The 15155-nt window shown below is 48.6% G+C and overlaps 1 protein-coding gene and 1 long non-coding RNA gene across 5 annotated transcripts; one reads left to right on the forward strand and one right to left on the reverse strand.

Annotated features, from left to right (window-relative positions):
* Positions 1-197: 197 nt before the first annotated feature.
* LOC148660074 (uncharacterized) lies at positions 198-3304 on the reverse strand. The gene is made up of 2 exons (XR_015939364.1): positions 3165-3304; positions 198-2539 (listed from the first exon to the last, which is right to left on the reverse strand). It is a non-coding gene; the product is annotated as an uncharacterized LOC148660074 (long non-coding RNA).
* A 66-nt stretch (positions 3305-3370) lies between these two features.
* On the forward strand, positions 3371-14300 carry LOC148660075 (uncharacterized). 4 transcript variants are annotated; one of them, XM_088634078.1, is made up of 12 exons: positions 3372-3442; positions 3493-3561; positions 5709-5759; positions 6225-6290; positions 7361-7420; positions 7896-7952; positions 9159-9227; positions 9688-9738; positions 10297-10336; positions 11154-11174; positions 11922-11958; positions 12109-14300. In XM_088634078.1, exons 3-12 carry the CDS (start codon positions 5727-5729, stop codon positions 12851-12853), a joined length of 1179 nt encoding a protein of 392 aa, XP_088490204.1. In that variant the 5' UTR covers positions 3372-3442; positions 3493-3561; positions 5709-5726; the 3' UTR covers positions 12854-14300. The 4 variants fall into 4 exon arrangements, with proteins under 4 accessions (XP_088490206.1, XP_088490207.1, XP_088490204.1 ...); XM_088634080.1 differs by lacking the exon at positions 6225-6290 and having other exon boundaries at positions 3371-3442; XM_088634079.1 differs by lacking the exon at positions 11154-11174.
* Positions 14301-15155: the final 855 nt, after the last annotated feature.

Genomic DNA, 15155 nt, shown 5'->3' on the forward strand with positions numbered 1-15155 from the left:
ACTTTAGTTTCAAATAATATTTTAAAACATAACCAAGGGTGATGAGTGCACCTTTTGGGATGTGCAGGATTCCAAACACGTAGAAAAGATTGAAGGGAGGTGTAGCACTACATATCAGAAAGTGCACAGAACCTCAACCGACATGAATCACAGGTCTCTGAGTCTATGTTGATAAAAAAAAAATGATCATGGCAAACTATCAGGAATATGCTACACACTTCCAAATTTTGATATTTATTACAATGCACTCCTATAATAAAATCAGAGACATATGTGCAATGGAAGAAGTAATTGTCATGAAACATTTTTAAATTTGCTCTCATAGACAGGAAATGTCAAGAAGGTCAGTAGCTGACACTTTAATGGCAGGCCTTGGTAATGGCTTATTCATTGCTCAGTTAGAGCACGATATTGATCTAGGATTTTTAAACTTCTCAAGCCAGAGTTGACGAACCATAAGAGAGCTGTGATCATACAGTATCCTGAGATTGAAAAAAGAATTTGAAACTTGGATTTTGTTTGTTTGGCAGAGTACCAGTCACGGCGAGGATAATATGAATTAACATAGACAGATACCATTAACATTCAGATAACATTCAGATACCTGATATAAACCCATCATGTCTACAGATAATATCACAACAGGAGGATAAGCAGATACTGTAGAAATCTCAAAAGAAATCCAATATAGTCTAGACAGGACTGAAAGCTGTGCAAATAGCTGGCAGATGACATTTAATCCAGATAAATGCCAAGTGATGCAAGGAGGTAACAAAAATGGGAACTATAAATATTAAATAGAAACACTGAATTTGATGAAGCAAACTATGCAGAAGTGAGTGATTCTGTGGACACACTATTGTCATCTTCTAGACAACAGGCAATACAGCCACACAAAGGTTTGCAATTGGTCAGTATCTCGGTAATATTTGTATATCAGCAGGGGGCAGTCTGCTTCACAGCCTCTATAATGCTTAAACACACAAACAAGAAGAGATTAATTCCTGAGCTCAAGCACGCAATGTGCAGCCCCCTTCAGCTGTAAGCAGAAACAAGAGAGGGAGCAGAGGTGTAGGAGAAAGTGGCAGATTACATAAATTGGATATATTCAGGTTCCACTGCATAAGCAGCCAGCAGCCATATCCCCCTGCAGCTCACAGCTGGCAGCCCCACTGAAGCTCAGCAGGTGTGAGCCTGGTCAGTACCTGGATGGGAGACTCCTGGGAAAGCTGAGGCTGCTGCTGGAAGAGGTGTTAGTGGGGCCAGTAGGGGGCGCTCACCCTGTGGTCTCGGTGGGTCCCAATGCCCCAGTATAGTGATGGGGACACTAGACTGTAAACAGGCGCTGTCCTTCAGATGAGACGTAAAACCGAGGTCCTGGCTCTCTGTGGTCATTAAAAATCTCAGGGTGTTTCTTGAAAAGAGTAGGGGTGTTACCCCAGTGTCCTGGCCACATTTTCCCCAGGTCTTTACCAATCATGGCCTCCTAATAATCCCCCTCTCTGAACCGGCTTCATCACTCTACTCTCCTCCCCACTGTGAGCTGGTGTGTGGTGAGAGTACTGGAGCATCATCCAGGTCGAGCTGCACACCGGTGGTGATGGAGGGGATCCCCATTACTTGTAAAGAGCTTTGAGTGGAGTGTCCTCAAAAGCGCTATATAAGTGTAAGGAATTCTTCTCATCATGGAATTTTCATGTTCTTCCTGTAGTATTATAAACCTTCTCCAGGTGCTCCTGGTTTCCTCCCCCAAAAGACCATGTTGAAAAGGTCAGGTTCAGCTGAGTGGTGGAGAGCGATCATATGCTCCCAGTCATGCGTCCTGTACTCCTGACTAATTATGGTGGTGGGGCGGCTCTGTGGCTCAGGATCTGCGCCTGTGGCTGGAAGGTTGTTGGTTTGTATCCCGCTGCCGGCAGAGGAATCCTACTCCATTGGGGCCCCTGAGCAAGGCCCTTAACCCCAACTGCTCCAGGGGTGCTGTATAATGGCTGATCCTGCGCTCTGACCCCAAGCTTCTCTCTCCCCTCCCTGTCTGTGAGTCTCATGGAGAGACATACGAAAAGACATATTCCTAATACAAGAAATTGTATATGGCCAATTAAGTGATCTGATCTTACAGAGAATCTGGGTCAGCCTCCCTCAGCTCAGACATTGCCTTCAGCTCCTCTGAAGGGCTGAGAAAACAGGAAGTTGCTAGAGCTCACTCCAGGTGGTTGGACCAGTTTGCTCGCAGTGGCCTCCTGGGTCACACTGTCAAGCACCAGGCGTCCCAGCTGGATCCGTGCCTCGATGGCAGGTGCGTCCGCGACGCTGCTCGGGCGCTGGGCCGCGCCGGCGACGAATGACAGACAGGAAGCGCTGGATCCGACCTCGGGCTCCGCCTTCGCGCCAGGCCTGGGAAACGACGTGTTGATCCCGACAGGATGCCCGGCTCGGCCTGGCAGATCAGCATCGTCCCAGCCTTTCAGAGCGTCTGAGTCACCACTCAAATCTGGTGTTGCCGCAGTTGGACAAAATGGGAACGTGCGTTTATGCCCTGTGAAAACAGGAACATAAATATTTCGTCCCCCAGCATAACGAAAACGGTGATCATGTTTCGATTGCCATTAATATACGGCAGTATTCTGAACTATTATAGTATAGTATAGTGAATAGAATATAAAATAGGTGCTGTCCATCGGATGAGACGTAAAACCGATGTCCTGACTCTCTGTGATCATTAAAAATCCCAGGGCGTTTCTCTAACAGAATAGGGGTGTTACCCTGGCGTCCTGGTCAAATTTCCCCCTGGTCTTTACCAATCATGGCCTCCTAATAATCCCTATGGCCTGCTCTCCTCCCCACTGAGAGCTGGTGTGTGGGGAGAGTACTGGAGCATCAGCCAGGTGGGGCCGCACACTGGTGGTGGTAGTGGGATTCCCCATTATGTGTAAAGTGCTTTGAGTGGAGTGTCCAGAAAACTGCTATATAAGTGTAAGTAATTATTATTCAATTAGCCTTGGGAGGTGAGGAATCTCCCCTATGCCAACTTTGAAAACAAACAGTTACTTCTTTAGCAACACACAATCCAAGGTCCCAGTCCAGGAAGCGTCCCTACAGGCTTGAGATCGCAGCCAGATATTCAGATATCACAAACATGAGGAAATAGGTGAATGACTTACGAAAACAGCCTTAAGCGATTATCACTCTTCAGAATGACAGCAGGTGCCCACAGACGTGTGAATCCAGTCTCAACGGGATCGTCAGACAGCTTTCCTATGTCCCTGCTGTGTCAGTGCACAGACACCTCCGGCCCGTGAGCGCAGATGCTGGAGAGCACTTAAAAGAACAGGGGAAAGAAGGAAACAGGTCAGATAAAAAGGAAAAGGGGAAAAGACCAGAGCACAAAGGAAGGGAAAACTGAAAGACAGCTTGACCCCAGAGGAAAACAGGGAAGAGACAGTTTGCTCCTAAGCCTCCTGATTTCTCCTGGGCAACAGTCTCAAGAGCCAGTGAGCCCTCAGAGACAGACAGAGAGCTGTTCCCCACAGCCCTGACACCTGAGCCGAGACAGCAACGGTAAGGACCCTTTGATTCGTACTTCTGTTTTACTTCTGCTTAGTCGCTTATTGACTGAATTATATCACAAGCCCTGAAGAAATATCAGTTGCACTGAGTTACTAATAATAATAATAATAAAAATAAAATAATTGCTTACGCTTATACAGTGCTTTTCTGGACACTCCACTCAAAGCGCTTTACAGTTAATGGGGATCCCCTCCACCACCAATGTGCAGATTACAGGTGTCAAGTCGGGCGCTGCCTGTTACGCTTGTTTTATTTTAAGCAAATGTAATATTTCAATAGAACAAATGTTATTGTGCTCAGCATGCTGGATTTGTACTGGAATCCCCAATTCATTTACATTAAAGCATGGAATACAGTGGAGCTGTGCAGGGGGGTCCTGTGGGACTCCCACCCAGGCTGTATCGGGGTCTTGGTACAGTGCCCGCTGCAGCGTGGGCAGAGGACCACAGCCCTCTCTTTAGGGAGAGGTATAGAAAACTTACCAGTACTCTACGGTTCCTCCTGTTCAGAGCTCTGTTGCATCGAAAGAGCAGAGGTCACAGAGGCACAGAGCTTTGGAAGGAGAGCCCATATCGCAGGCGAATACCGCCATCACAGATTCTCACCCTCGCGTGTCTTCCTGCTGTTTTCTAACTTTCGCCCGAGGCCATATTCTCTACTACTGCATTCCCAGAATTCAGCGCTCCTGCCTCATTCTCTTCATAGCTCACAAGCGGGGCCACGCTAGCGCTTTGCTCACATTCTGGGTGCAGCGCTGCGAAAACAAAAACCGGTTTGGGGAGAAAACCCCCCCAAAGCCCTCTGTTTACCATTCTCTTGAACACTGGAGAGCTTCTCAAAGGTCTTCGATGACAGACTTACAGCTCATTCCTCTCATACTTCAGCAAGGGGCAGCTGTGTAGCTCCTTCCTGAAATGACATTCGAGAACGTGCACTGGCCCAGTTTAACAGATTGCCAATGTAAGAAGGTCCTTCCATTGTTAGATTCAGTTATATTTTCAGAAACTGTTCCGATTGGGTTATGTGCTCAGTCTAATCGTGAAATACAGTACATGCCACTGGGGATGTGTACACTGTTGTAGGTGTTACTATTGCATTTTATCTGCATGGCCCTTATTTTGGTCTTCCAGCCTGTGGTCGTCCTGTTGTTGCTTTGTTGACTTGGTTTGATCTTCCCCTGACTGTCCCTGCACGGTTGTTTCTTGCATTTTCATCTAATCTACATTTTATGCCACTAGTGCCTCTGTAGAGCCGATAATACAATCACCATTATCATCATTACCATGTCCATCGTCATTGTCATCGGTGTTACAGTCGATGTGGTTGTTGATGCCCTGTAAGATCAGCAGTGGAGTCTTTGCACCGTCTGGAATGCTGTCCAATGGTATTTCAGAACCTTTTCATCACCCAAATCACTGACATTTCAGTCTGTGGCCGAACCAGCTCTGCCTGTTATAGGAGTGGTCCCTCTCTCTCTCTCTTTTCTTCTGCTTGTTTCCTGTCCTATATCTCATTCTGTAAAGCGCCTTGAGAAGCCAACTTCTAAAGGCGCTATATAAAATAAAGTTTTTTATGATTATTACTATTATTATTTAACCTCGTTAAGATAGGGAGGTCCTGGTCTGTTTCTGGAGAGCCGTAATCCAACAAGACTTAGAGGTTGCCCTTAAATCCTCAATTTGCAGACTCTGAAGAGTCTGTCTGAGTTCTGTTGAGTAAGTTGATGGGTCAAGTTGAGTCAAGAATCAGGGTTAGAGAGGTGTTGGGATTTCCTTTCCGAAGGATCTCGAAATGTCTTCATTGATCAAAATGAACCCTTCCTGCTCCCAACCGGTCGCATCAAGGTCAGAGAGCCTCCTTGCGGAGGGTCTCCATGGATGAGCTGGCGGAGGGTTGGTGGGGGTTTGAAGCACCGATGCAGACACCAGGGGCCCCTGGCATTCTGAAATTCACCCTGATTCGTGTGTCAAGGGCCAGCGCTTCCTTCCCAGTTTTATCAGGATGGCCACCGCTTTTGTTAGAGGTCACCAGAACCCCCCTTTCCTGGCATTCGTCCCGCCAGAGACCCTGCTGGCGTTCCTCTGGGTAAGATGCTCGGCTGACACTGACCTTCGCCCCTTCTTCTCTTCCTCCTCCAGGTGAACGCGTGCGAGCAAATGTACATGAACATGGAGGGTGAAGACGACCTGGTGCGTCTGCTGTCACATCGCATAGAGAGCCGCTGGCAGTCCACTAACACCCAGCTTCCTGCACTGAGAGAGACTCAGAGACTCGGGACGGCAGTTTTATATCTCATACACAGGAAGTTGGCCTTGTTAACAGTCTAGTGTCCCCGTCACTAAACTGGGGCATTAGAACCCACACAGACCGCAGGGGTCTGGTCCCACTAACTGGGACTAACTGGTCCCACTAACACCTCTTCCAGCAGCAACCTTAGCTTTCCCAAGAGGTCTCCCATCCAGGTACCAGCCAGGCAACCTCAGTGGGCTGGCAGTTGTGAGAGGCAGGGTGATATAGCACCTGGTTGCACCCTCTGTTCTCAAGTGCAGTGGTGGCTGTAGCACAATGTGGCTGAGCCATGACGCTTGGTTTGACCTGCAGTTTAATGCCTGTTAATGTGAGAGCGATGAGTGGCACTGTTTTCTCTTCCCCAGAGCTTTTCCTACGAGATCGACAGCGGGCAGGAGTCAGCTTTACCCCAGACTCCCTCTGCTCCCATGGTAAACTATAGTCTCCCCCTTCGATACACTTCAATAGTGCAAAGAAATAGCTAGTGTAGCCCGTCCACACTTGCTCTGTCCTCGGTTCTCCTGTGCTCTATCATCTCGCCCACTTACTCCCTCTTTCTCACACCCAGCCAAATCGCCCTGTCACTCCCTTCAATATTTCTCCTGGAATGAAGCCTGACCTGTCCAGAAACAGTGGTTCTCATCTGCTAGCGCTGCACTCTGTCTCCACTGACTGACAGACTGAAGTGGCTCCACCCAAACCTTTACCTTTCCCTGGGGCTACAATCAACACGAAGTGAACGGCAGGAAAGTCTGCAGAAAATAGAGAAAATGGCACAATAATGGCGATGCACAACTTGTACAACTTGGGAGTAACACAGCGATCTGTCACCCTCTGGACTTGACAGCATTATCGTCTCCCTCAGAGACATGGTCAGATTGCGCTCCTTTGTCCAGCTGAGCCCACGTGTGTCTGTCATTCCCTCTCTCTGTGCCAGGTATGCCAGGCCCTGGCCCCTACAGAGCTATAACTGGCTCCTGGTTTTCACCCCACAGTGCAGCCCTTAATGGATGAATTGGATCAACCAATTAATAGCTTCATTAGGAGAACATTCCATCCCTTCCTGGCAAGCGACAGGCACAAGGCAGGGTACACCCTGGATGGAACGCCTGGTCCATTTCAGGACACACACTCACACACTCACACCAGGGCCAATTTTCCCAGAAGACAATTAACCTACTAGGATGTCTTTGGACTGTGGGAGGAAACCCACCTGACCACAGGGAGAACATGCAAACTCCACCCAGACAGCACCCCAGGGGTTGAACTCAGATCCCCAGTGCTGCGAGGCAGCAGTGCTCACAACTGTGCCACCATGAGGAGAACACTGTCCAGATCTCGGGCGATTACCAGGCCAGCTACATAACACGCGGGGCCACCTCTCTGGTCTGCACCCGGCCCTGACCGTGAGCTGCCCAGGGTGCTGAAGGCTGCCGCTCGGCTCCGTGACTGGTGCTCAGACACTCCCGAAACTCTTTCAGTTTTCCTGTGTGTTTTTCAGGATCCGTGCTGTGACCCCTCCAGGCCAAATCCGTATCATTCATTCTCTTCCCTCAAGAAGGTAAAAAAAAAAAGAATGAAGTCTTTAAAATAGGTTTCAACACGGCTCGGATTAGGTCCAGCCCTTTATTGTAAAGGAAGGCTCATCATGCTGCTTTACTGTAACACAGATAACTCTGACTTACAATAACTACTGTCACTATCACTGCCGTGATTTATATTAGGCTTCTGTAAGTAGGAAACCTATGGAACTATACAGTCAACGATTAATGAACTATAGCAGCCTACTTTCATCAATTTCCCTATGGGATTAATAAAGTATTATCTATCTAACAATTGGGGTTTTTTTCAAGGGAGCAAATCTTACAGATAAAATAGGAATGCAGCTGCACGCATTAATGTATCTGCTCAAGGCCTGTCTGAGGGGCTGCTCGGTCCCTAGCTCACCTGTCCCGCTGACGGTTTCTGTCTCTTTTGAAAAGTCCTTCTCTGTAGTGTGGGATGGTAACCTGTGTCTTGGACTCTGTTATAAACAGGTGTGGCAGCCAGACGAGGCAGGCGGCTCCCGTGAAGGCAGCCCGTTAAACGCCAAGGTGCCGGTCTTTTCAGTTTATTAGGGTGGCTGTCTGCATATCTCTGTCTGTCTTTGTCTGCCCCTCACCCCCGTCTTCCTCTTCTTCCTCATTCTGCCTTACGGTGGCATTGTGTTGCCCAACGCACCAAACCTTGACAGGTGTTGGCTTAAACGTTTGTTTGTTTGTTTTTTACTCTGGCTGCTTGCACATCTGTCCTGGTCTTTCTCTCTATCTCTGCACCCTCTTTTCATTCCGTTTTATACTGCCGCTGTGCTGTCTGTACATGGCGAAACCTGCCTACCCCTTCCTCTTCTTCAGGGGCCTGCAGCCGCAGTCCTGGAGGGTCCATGTATCTTGAGGCCTTCATTCGAACTCCGCTCTTCATGTAGTCTTAATATGCTAAAACCAGCTGGGCTGAACCGGACGAATTCTGATTTCTCCCAGCTCTTCAGGTGTGGCAGCTTTCAAGAGATACTGAAAATGTCCAGACAAGTTGACCCTCCAGGACCAGGGTTGTCCACCTCTGCCGTTATCCTTCATGCCAACTTACACTTTGACTGCGCAATCCATAGTGCTGAAACCTGCCTGCCCAATACTCCCTATATTCCAGCAGCTACAGTATATCCCCCTTTAGCTCCCAGCTGGCAGCCCCACTGGAGCTCAGCAGGTGTGAGCCTGGTCAGTACCTGGATGGGAGACTCCTGGGAAAGCTGAGGCTGCTGCTGGAAGAGGTGTGAGTGGGGCCAGCAGGGGGCGCTCACCCTGCAGTCTGTGTGGGTCCTAATGCCCCAGTATAGTGACGGGGACACTGTACTGTAAACAGGCACTGTCCTTCAGATGAGACATAAAACTGAGGTCCTGACTCTCTGTGGTCATCAAAAATCCAGGGTGTTTCTTGAAAAGAGTAGGGGTGTAACCCCGGTGTCCTGACCAAATTTCCCCCTGGTCTTTACCAATCACGGCTTCCTTATAATCCCCCTCTCTGAACTGGCTTCATCACTCTGCTCTCCTCCCCACTGAGAGCTGGTGTGTGGGGAGAGTACTGGAGCATCATACAGGTGGGGCTGCACACTGGTGGTGGTAGTGGGATTCCCCATTTCCTGTAAAGTGGTTTGAGTGGCGTGTCCAGAAAAGCACTATATAAGTGTAAGCAGTGATCAATTATAATTATCTGTGAATGGTACTCAGTGGGACCCTTCGGGCGGGTTCCTGTGTGTTTTTCAGGGCCAAGGCCTGGAGTTCGCTGACCCATCCATTTCACGCCCAGGTGTACCCTTCACTTACACCAAGAGGGTAGGAAAGAAAACTCAACTGCCTTACAACACGGCATTTGTTGTAACATCAGTTCCGTTTAAACACGCAATTTGTTGTAGGCAGTCCCTTACTGTAAATGGTGTTTTCATAATGGCATTTTCTTGCAACACAAATTGTTTTTAGGCCCTGATTTACAGCAGCAGTTGCTCTACCTTTATACTGGTCCTGTTTTTAACACGTAAGTGGATATCCTACCGTGTTTACACTATAGTCAACTATTGCACAGCACAATCCGATAGTGTTCTGATAGTATCCGATAGAGGCTGATGTGCAGATTTTACTGAAGAAACACACATTATAATACCTGTGTGTGGGGCTGCTCATCTGTTAGTCCATCTGCCTTGTCATCCCGTGCAGCTTCTGTGTGTATGTGAACCCATCCGTCTGTGTATGTTCCTCTTGGAGTGTTAACCTGTGTCTTTTATTCTTTTATAACCAGGCTTGGCACTCGGAACAGTCAGGACAGCACAACTATCATCAGGATGAACAGGTGTCAGCTTTGATGGTTTATTAGCATGGCTGTCTTCTGATCTGTAACTGTTTCTTTTACTTCCCTGTCGTTGCACTCTCTTCTTATTCTTATTCTTCCGAGGTTGAAACACAAGAGATCTGTACTGTCTTCTGCTTCTTTACAACTTATACTTAAACTGCACTGTCCAGGATGCTGTAACTCTGAATGTTTCATTACACCTTATCAAGAATCGGGACACGGTACTGTCCAGGGTGCTGAAACCAGTATCTCTCACTGGGGCCTGGCAAGCCTATCTTTCCGTTTCCTGCAATTCAGGAAGGCTGTTCAGAGAAGCCTCATCTCTGAACCATCGCTCTGTTCCTCCTTGAACACACGAAGACATTTGTAAGAGATCAGCGCCACTCCTTTTCCATCTTATACCGCCCAGTGACAAGAGGGAGTGAGATGATTGGCTATCATTTGCAGATCATTTGTCCCTTTTCCTGGTTCTGATGCCTCTAATCCCTGACAGTCAGATGACTGGTGGTGTGTCCTTGCCGTCTTTTTAATCCCGTTTTGTTTTGTTTTTTCCTGCAGGACTGCCAGAGTCTGCAAAGAAGCTGGAGCACAGAGGAACGTGAGTCAACTGACACACACACACACTGACAAAATCCCAGGGACATAGACAGAACACACACACACTAACACAAGCCCAGGTACAGAGACAGAACACACACACACACACACACACACACACACACACACACACACACACACGTGTGCAGACTGAAATCCGCAGATCTGCCTGTCTGTGGGGTTAGAGAAAATCAGCGGCTCTTCTCATCTGCCATGAGGCTTTCCACACACATACTGTACAGTACCTGCTCATGAGTTAGTCACGCTGTGTCCTGAATATTCCCAACCTGCATATTCAGAAGGGCTGTCCACAACAGCCTGCAGAGTACTGTACATGGACAGAGTCTCCATGGTTAACACTCCACAGTATATAGACAGAGCAAGAGAAACAAGAAACATACCGAGACAGAGTCCTCAAAATTCGCTACACCTGAAACATTCATTCACACTTCTGACATGGAGGGACAGCATTTAGATCTACAACCCCCGAGCAGGTTACTGAACCTCCTTGAGCCTCCACCTTCAGCTGCTTCAGACGAGCCCCCTTTACTGAAGCTAGCACAGCAGTTGGTGCTGATGGAGTCTGCTAGCAGAACCTGTCTGTTACTCTGTACCATAGTGGTAGGAGCTGTGAACTCCTGCTGAATTCACATGCTGAACTCAAACTTTCACGCTTGCTTTAGCACAGATGCGTCTCCCTCTCGGACATGGGGTAACCGGAAAAAAGGTTAAGCTAATTTCAGGAGATCTATGAATTACTATTGCTTTTCTGTTTCATCTCACAATGCTTTCATCTCTTATTTTTGGATTGTTTTCAGTTCCAAGGAAAAACAGAACCCATAAGTACATTTTAATGAACCTCTTAAACATGCTTTAGAATATACCAGCTCTAGAATGGGGTCTATTCTAGTACACATTCAGTTGGTAGTTGTGTTACAAAGTAATAGTGCAGTTCATCAGTACTTTTGCCATCACCTTGAACTCCCCAGCACACACACACTGTCACACCTGACTGTACTGTAGATACTACTAGTGTCACTGCTGTCCCTCTCCTCTCACACTCACCCTGAACTCACCAGAACACACACACTGTCACACCTGACTGTACTGTAGACACTACTAGTGTCACTGCTGTCCCTCTCCTCTCACACTCACCCTGAACTCACCAGCACACACACACTTTCACACCTGACTGTACTGTAGACACTACTAGTGTCACTGCTGTCCCTCTCCTCTCACACTCACCCTGAACTCACCAGCACACACACTGTCACACCTGACTGTACTGTAGACACTACTAGTGTCACTGCTGTCCCTCTCCTCTCACACTCACCCTGAACTCATCAGCACACACTCACTGTCACACCTGACTGTACTGTAGACACTACTAGTGTCACTGCTGTCCCTCTCCTCTCACACTCACCCTGAGCTCACCAGCACACACACACTGTCACACCTGACTGTACTGTAGACACTACTAGTGTCACTGCTGTCCCTCTCCTCTCACACTCACCCTGAACTCATCAGCACACACAATTCAATAGTCTCTCCTATATATTTATGCGCTGTATTGTCTTTCCCTGCAGAAATGTACGATACTTCCTCTGATGAAGAAGAAGATGAGTAAGATATAAAAAAAATCTTATGCTTCTGAAAATAGACCTTTCTGGGACAGTATGGATCATATTGAGGTCATGTTTAGGTCCTGTTTTGTTTGATTTGGGCAGCGCTCAAAAGCTAGTCTCCTCGCGGCTGACTCTCCGTCTCCCCCAGGGACCTGGCCTTCGTGGTCCAAAAGGTGCGCCAGGGAATGAAGCGCTTCCACCGCGAGTTCGGCGAGCAGGCGCCCAAGCTGAGGGCCCACGTGGCCAGCCTGAACTGCCTGGCGGCCGGCAGCAAGAAAGCCTGCAAGAACAGCCGGATCGCGGCCATCACCGGCGGCACCACGGGCGCCCTGGGGGGGGCGGCCGCCATCGCCGGGGTGCTGCTGGCCCCCGCCACAATGGGCGCCTCCCTGGCCATCTCGGCGGTGGGGGTGGGGGTGGCGGCGGCCGGCGGGGTGACGGGCGCCTCGGCGGCCATCTCCAGGGCGGTCCTGTCGGCCGAGGACCGGCGCAAGGTGGAGGCGGTGGTGGCGCAGTTCCGCCGGGACATGGCGGAGGTCAGCAGCGCCCTGCAGTTCCTCCAGGGGGCGATGAAGAAGCTGGAGAAGGTGGACCTGGCCCGGCTGGGGGGCGCGGCGCGGCCGAAGGACGTGATGCGGGCGCAGCAGAACATGATGGCGGCCGGCCGCGTGGCCCGGGGGGTGCAGATCGCCGGCGTGGCCGATGGCAAACTGAGCAGCTTCTCCAGGAGCATGGAGAGCTGCTTCTCCAGCAAGAACCCCAACAAGATGAAGAAGGGCTCCAAAGTGAACCTGCCCACCCAGATCCACAGCGTGGCCTCCGAGCTGGACTCGGGACTGGACGAGCTGGACGAGCTGGACAAGCTCGCGGAAAAGCTGGGCTCCACTTCCTGAAGAATTCACTGACTCTCACACACTGACACTCTCATACACACACTTACTCACTCTCACACACACACTTAATCTCACACACACTTATTCACTCTCTCACACGCACAGACACCTTCACACTTATTCACTCTCACACACTGACACACACACTTATTCACTCTCACACACTGACACACACACTTACTGTACTCACTCTCACACACACGTACTCTCACATGCACTGACACTCACACTTATTCACTCTCACACACACTTATTCTCTCTCTCACACACACGTACTCTCTCCCACACACACGTACTCTCTCTCACACACACGTACTCTCTCTCACACACACGTACTCTCTCTCACACACACGTACTCTCTCTCACACACTGAAACACACAAACTCACACACACTCACTCTCACATACACTCTCACGACCTCACACACACATTGACACTGTCACATACGCGCACACTCACTCACACAAACACTCCCTCACTCTCACACACCCACGTGCATATACACACACATTCACAATCAAGCGCACAGTCTCACACATACACTCTCACAATCAAGCACACACTCTCACACATACTCGCACACACACTCTCACAATCAAGCACACACTCGCACACACACTCGCAGTCTCACACACTCGCAGTCTCACACACAATCATGCACACAGTGATTAATTGTTAGGTTTTGCTCGTTAGTTGATACCCCCAAGCGAAGAGAGAGAAGCAGGACTGAGTGAGCCGAGGAGAGATCAGCCATGATACGGGCAGACAGGAAAGGAGCAGAGAAACCCAGCCGAAGCCTGACAGCGCGAAGGAAGAACGACAGAACTGCCAGCAGTAGACTCCAACAGGAAAGTGTCAGGGCAGCGCGAGCGCCCTCCCCCCCTCCCCAACAGAAGAGCCCAGAGTCCCTCTTCCCAGGATTCCATGTTTCTGGCCTGGCGCCAACGGCAACGGCCCTCCCAATACATCAGCTTCCAGATCCCCCCAAAACCTGCCTTGACACCCCAGGACCTGGAGAGATCCAGGACAATCCAGATGAATGAGGTGGGGTTCCCACAGGATCGTTTCAAACCCAAAATAATAAACGAAAACCAAATGAGAATAAACGTCAACACTACCATCAACAATACAGCACCAGTACTGTCATCCAATTTTATCTGATTCTCATTTAAATCTAGTGTAATACACATACATATGTACTTACGATTTTAAACACAGTACACTATTTTATAGAATACACTATATATATTCTTGCAAGCATTATTTCTATTAGCAGTGGAAATCTCTTCCAAAGACTGGAGTGTTTTAGGATTTGCCTTATTAATATTGAAATGTGAGTATCCAATATAGCTCTTATCCATAGCTGGAGAATTGTTTTGGTTTGCACTGCTGTGAATCCAAGCAGAAAGCAGTCTTTTCTGAATTAAAGTCAAACTATTAATGGCACTCTTTCTATTGTTTTCAATTCCTGATCATGTTGGAAGGGACAGCAGGTGATGCCAACAGTAACGTCTACGTTTTCTACCATCTCTAACTTTTGTGCAGAAAACAAAAAAAACTTTCCAGATTTCCAAATGAAGCAAATTCTTAGTTCTTGAGCTAAAGAGGCAAACAAAGAGCTCAGCCAGAGAGGTCTCACACTGTACCCCCACTTAACGCACCCCAATTAACTCATCTCAATTATCCCACCTCAGCCAACTCACCCTACTTAATGTAGCTTGATTGATTCACTCCAATTAACTCACCCCAATCAACTTATCCCACTGAACTCACCCAAATGATCTGGGTCATTTGATATTGATATTGATAATGATATTTCACGACATGGTTGTGTTTCAAGGGATGAAACAAGTTGATTGTGTTACGTTCGGGCGCGGAAAGGGTTTTCCGTTCAGTTTAAGTTAAGTAACATACAACTTCAAAACATCAGTTTGAGCCAGTGGCAGGGGCAGAGTTCAGTGATCAGTGTTAAGTTTTACCTCTGACTTGTCCCTTTTCTGTTCTTTGCGGAGTATCGTTACACGGTAATGCTGTCGTTGCTGAACCACAGCCGAACGCCACATGCAGAAGCTGTCCTCGGTGGCCATCTAGTGGCGAACTGCGGATGTTACAGCGCAGTTCCTCCGGTTCAAACAGGAAGCTCCGCCGAAAAATCTAAAATAAATGTCCTGTGTACTGAAGAGCGAAGCATTCACCTCCGTGCATATGCACGGCTCACAGCTGGGCAGGAAACCTGGCGACGCATCACGCTGGTGCAAGGCATACACGCGTTTTGCAGGAAAATCAGTGCTGAAATACTCT

Source organism: Lepisosteus platostomus, chromosome 6 (assembly GCF_059453375.1).
Source record: "Lepisosteus platostomus isolate fLepPlt1 chromosome 6, fLepPlt1.hap1, whole genome shotgun sequence".
Lineage (NCBI taxonomy): Eukaryota > Metazoa > Chordata > Actinopteri > Semionotiformes > Lepisosteidae > Lepisosteus > Lepisosteus platostomus.

Bases quoted from the DNA above. Each gene is read 5' to 3' on its own strand.
- LOC148660075 (XM_088634078.1), top strand. From the start codon at position 5,727: ATGTACATGAACATGGAGGGTGAAGACGACCTG. The intron at 6,291-7,360 runs GTAAACTATAGT...TGTGTTTTTCAG, and splicing joins AGACTCCCTCTGCTCCCATG to GATCCGTGCTGTGACCCCTC. The intron at 11,175-11,921 runs ATAAGTACATTT...CTTTCCCTGCAG, and splicing joins TCCAAGGAAAAACAGAACCC to AAATGTACGATACTTCCTCT.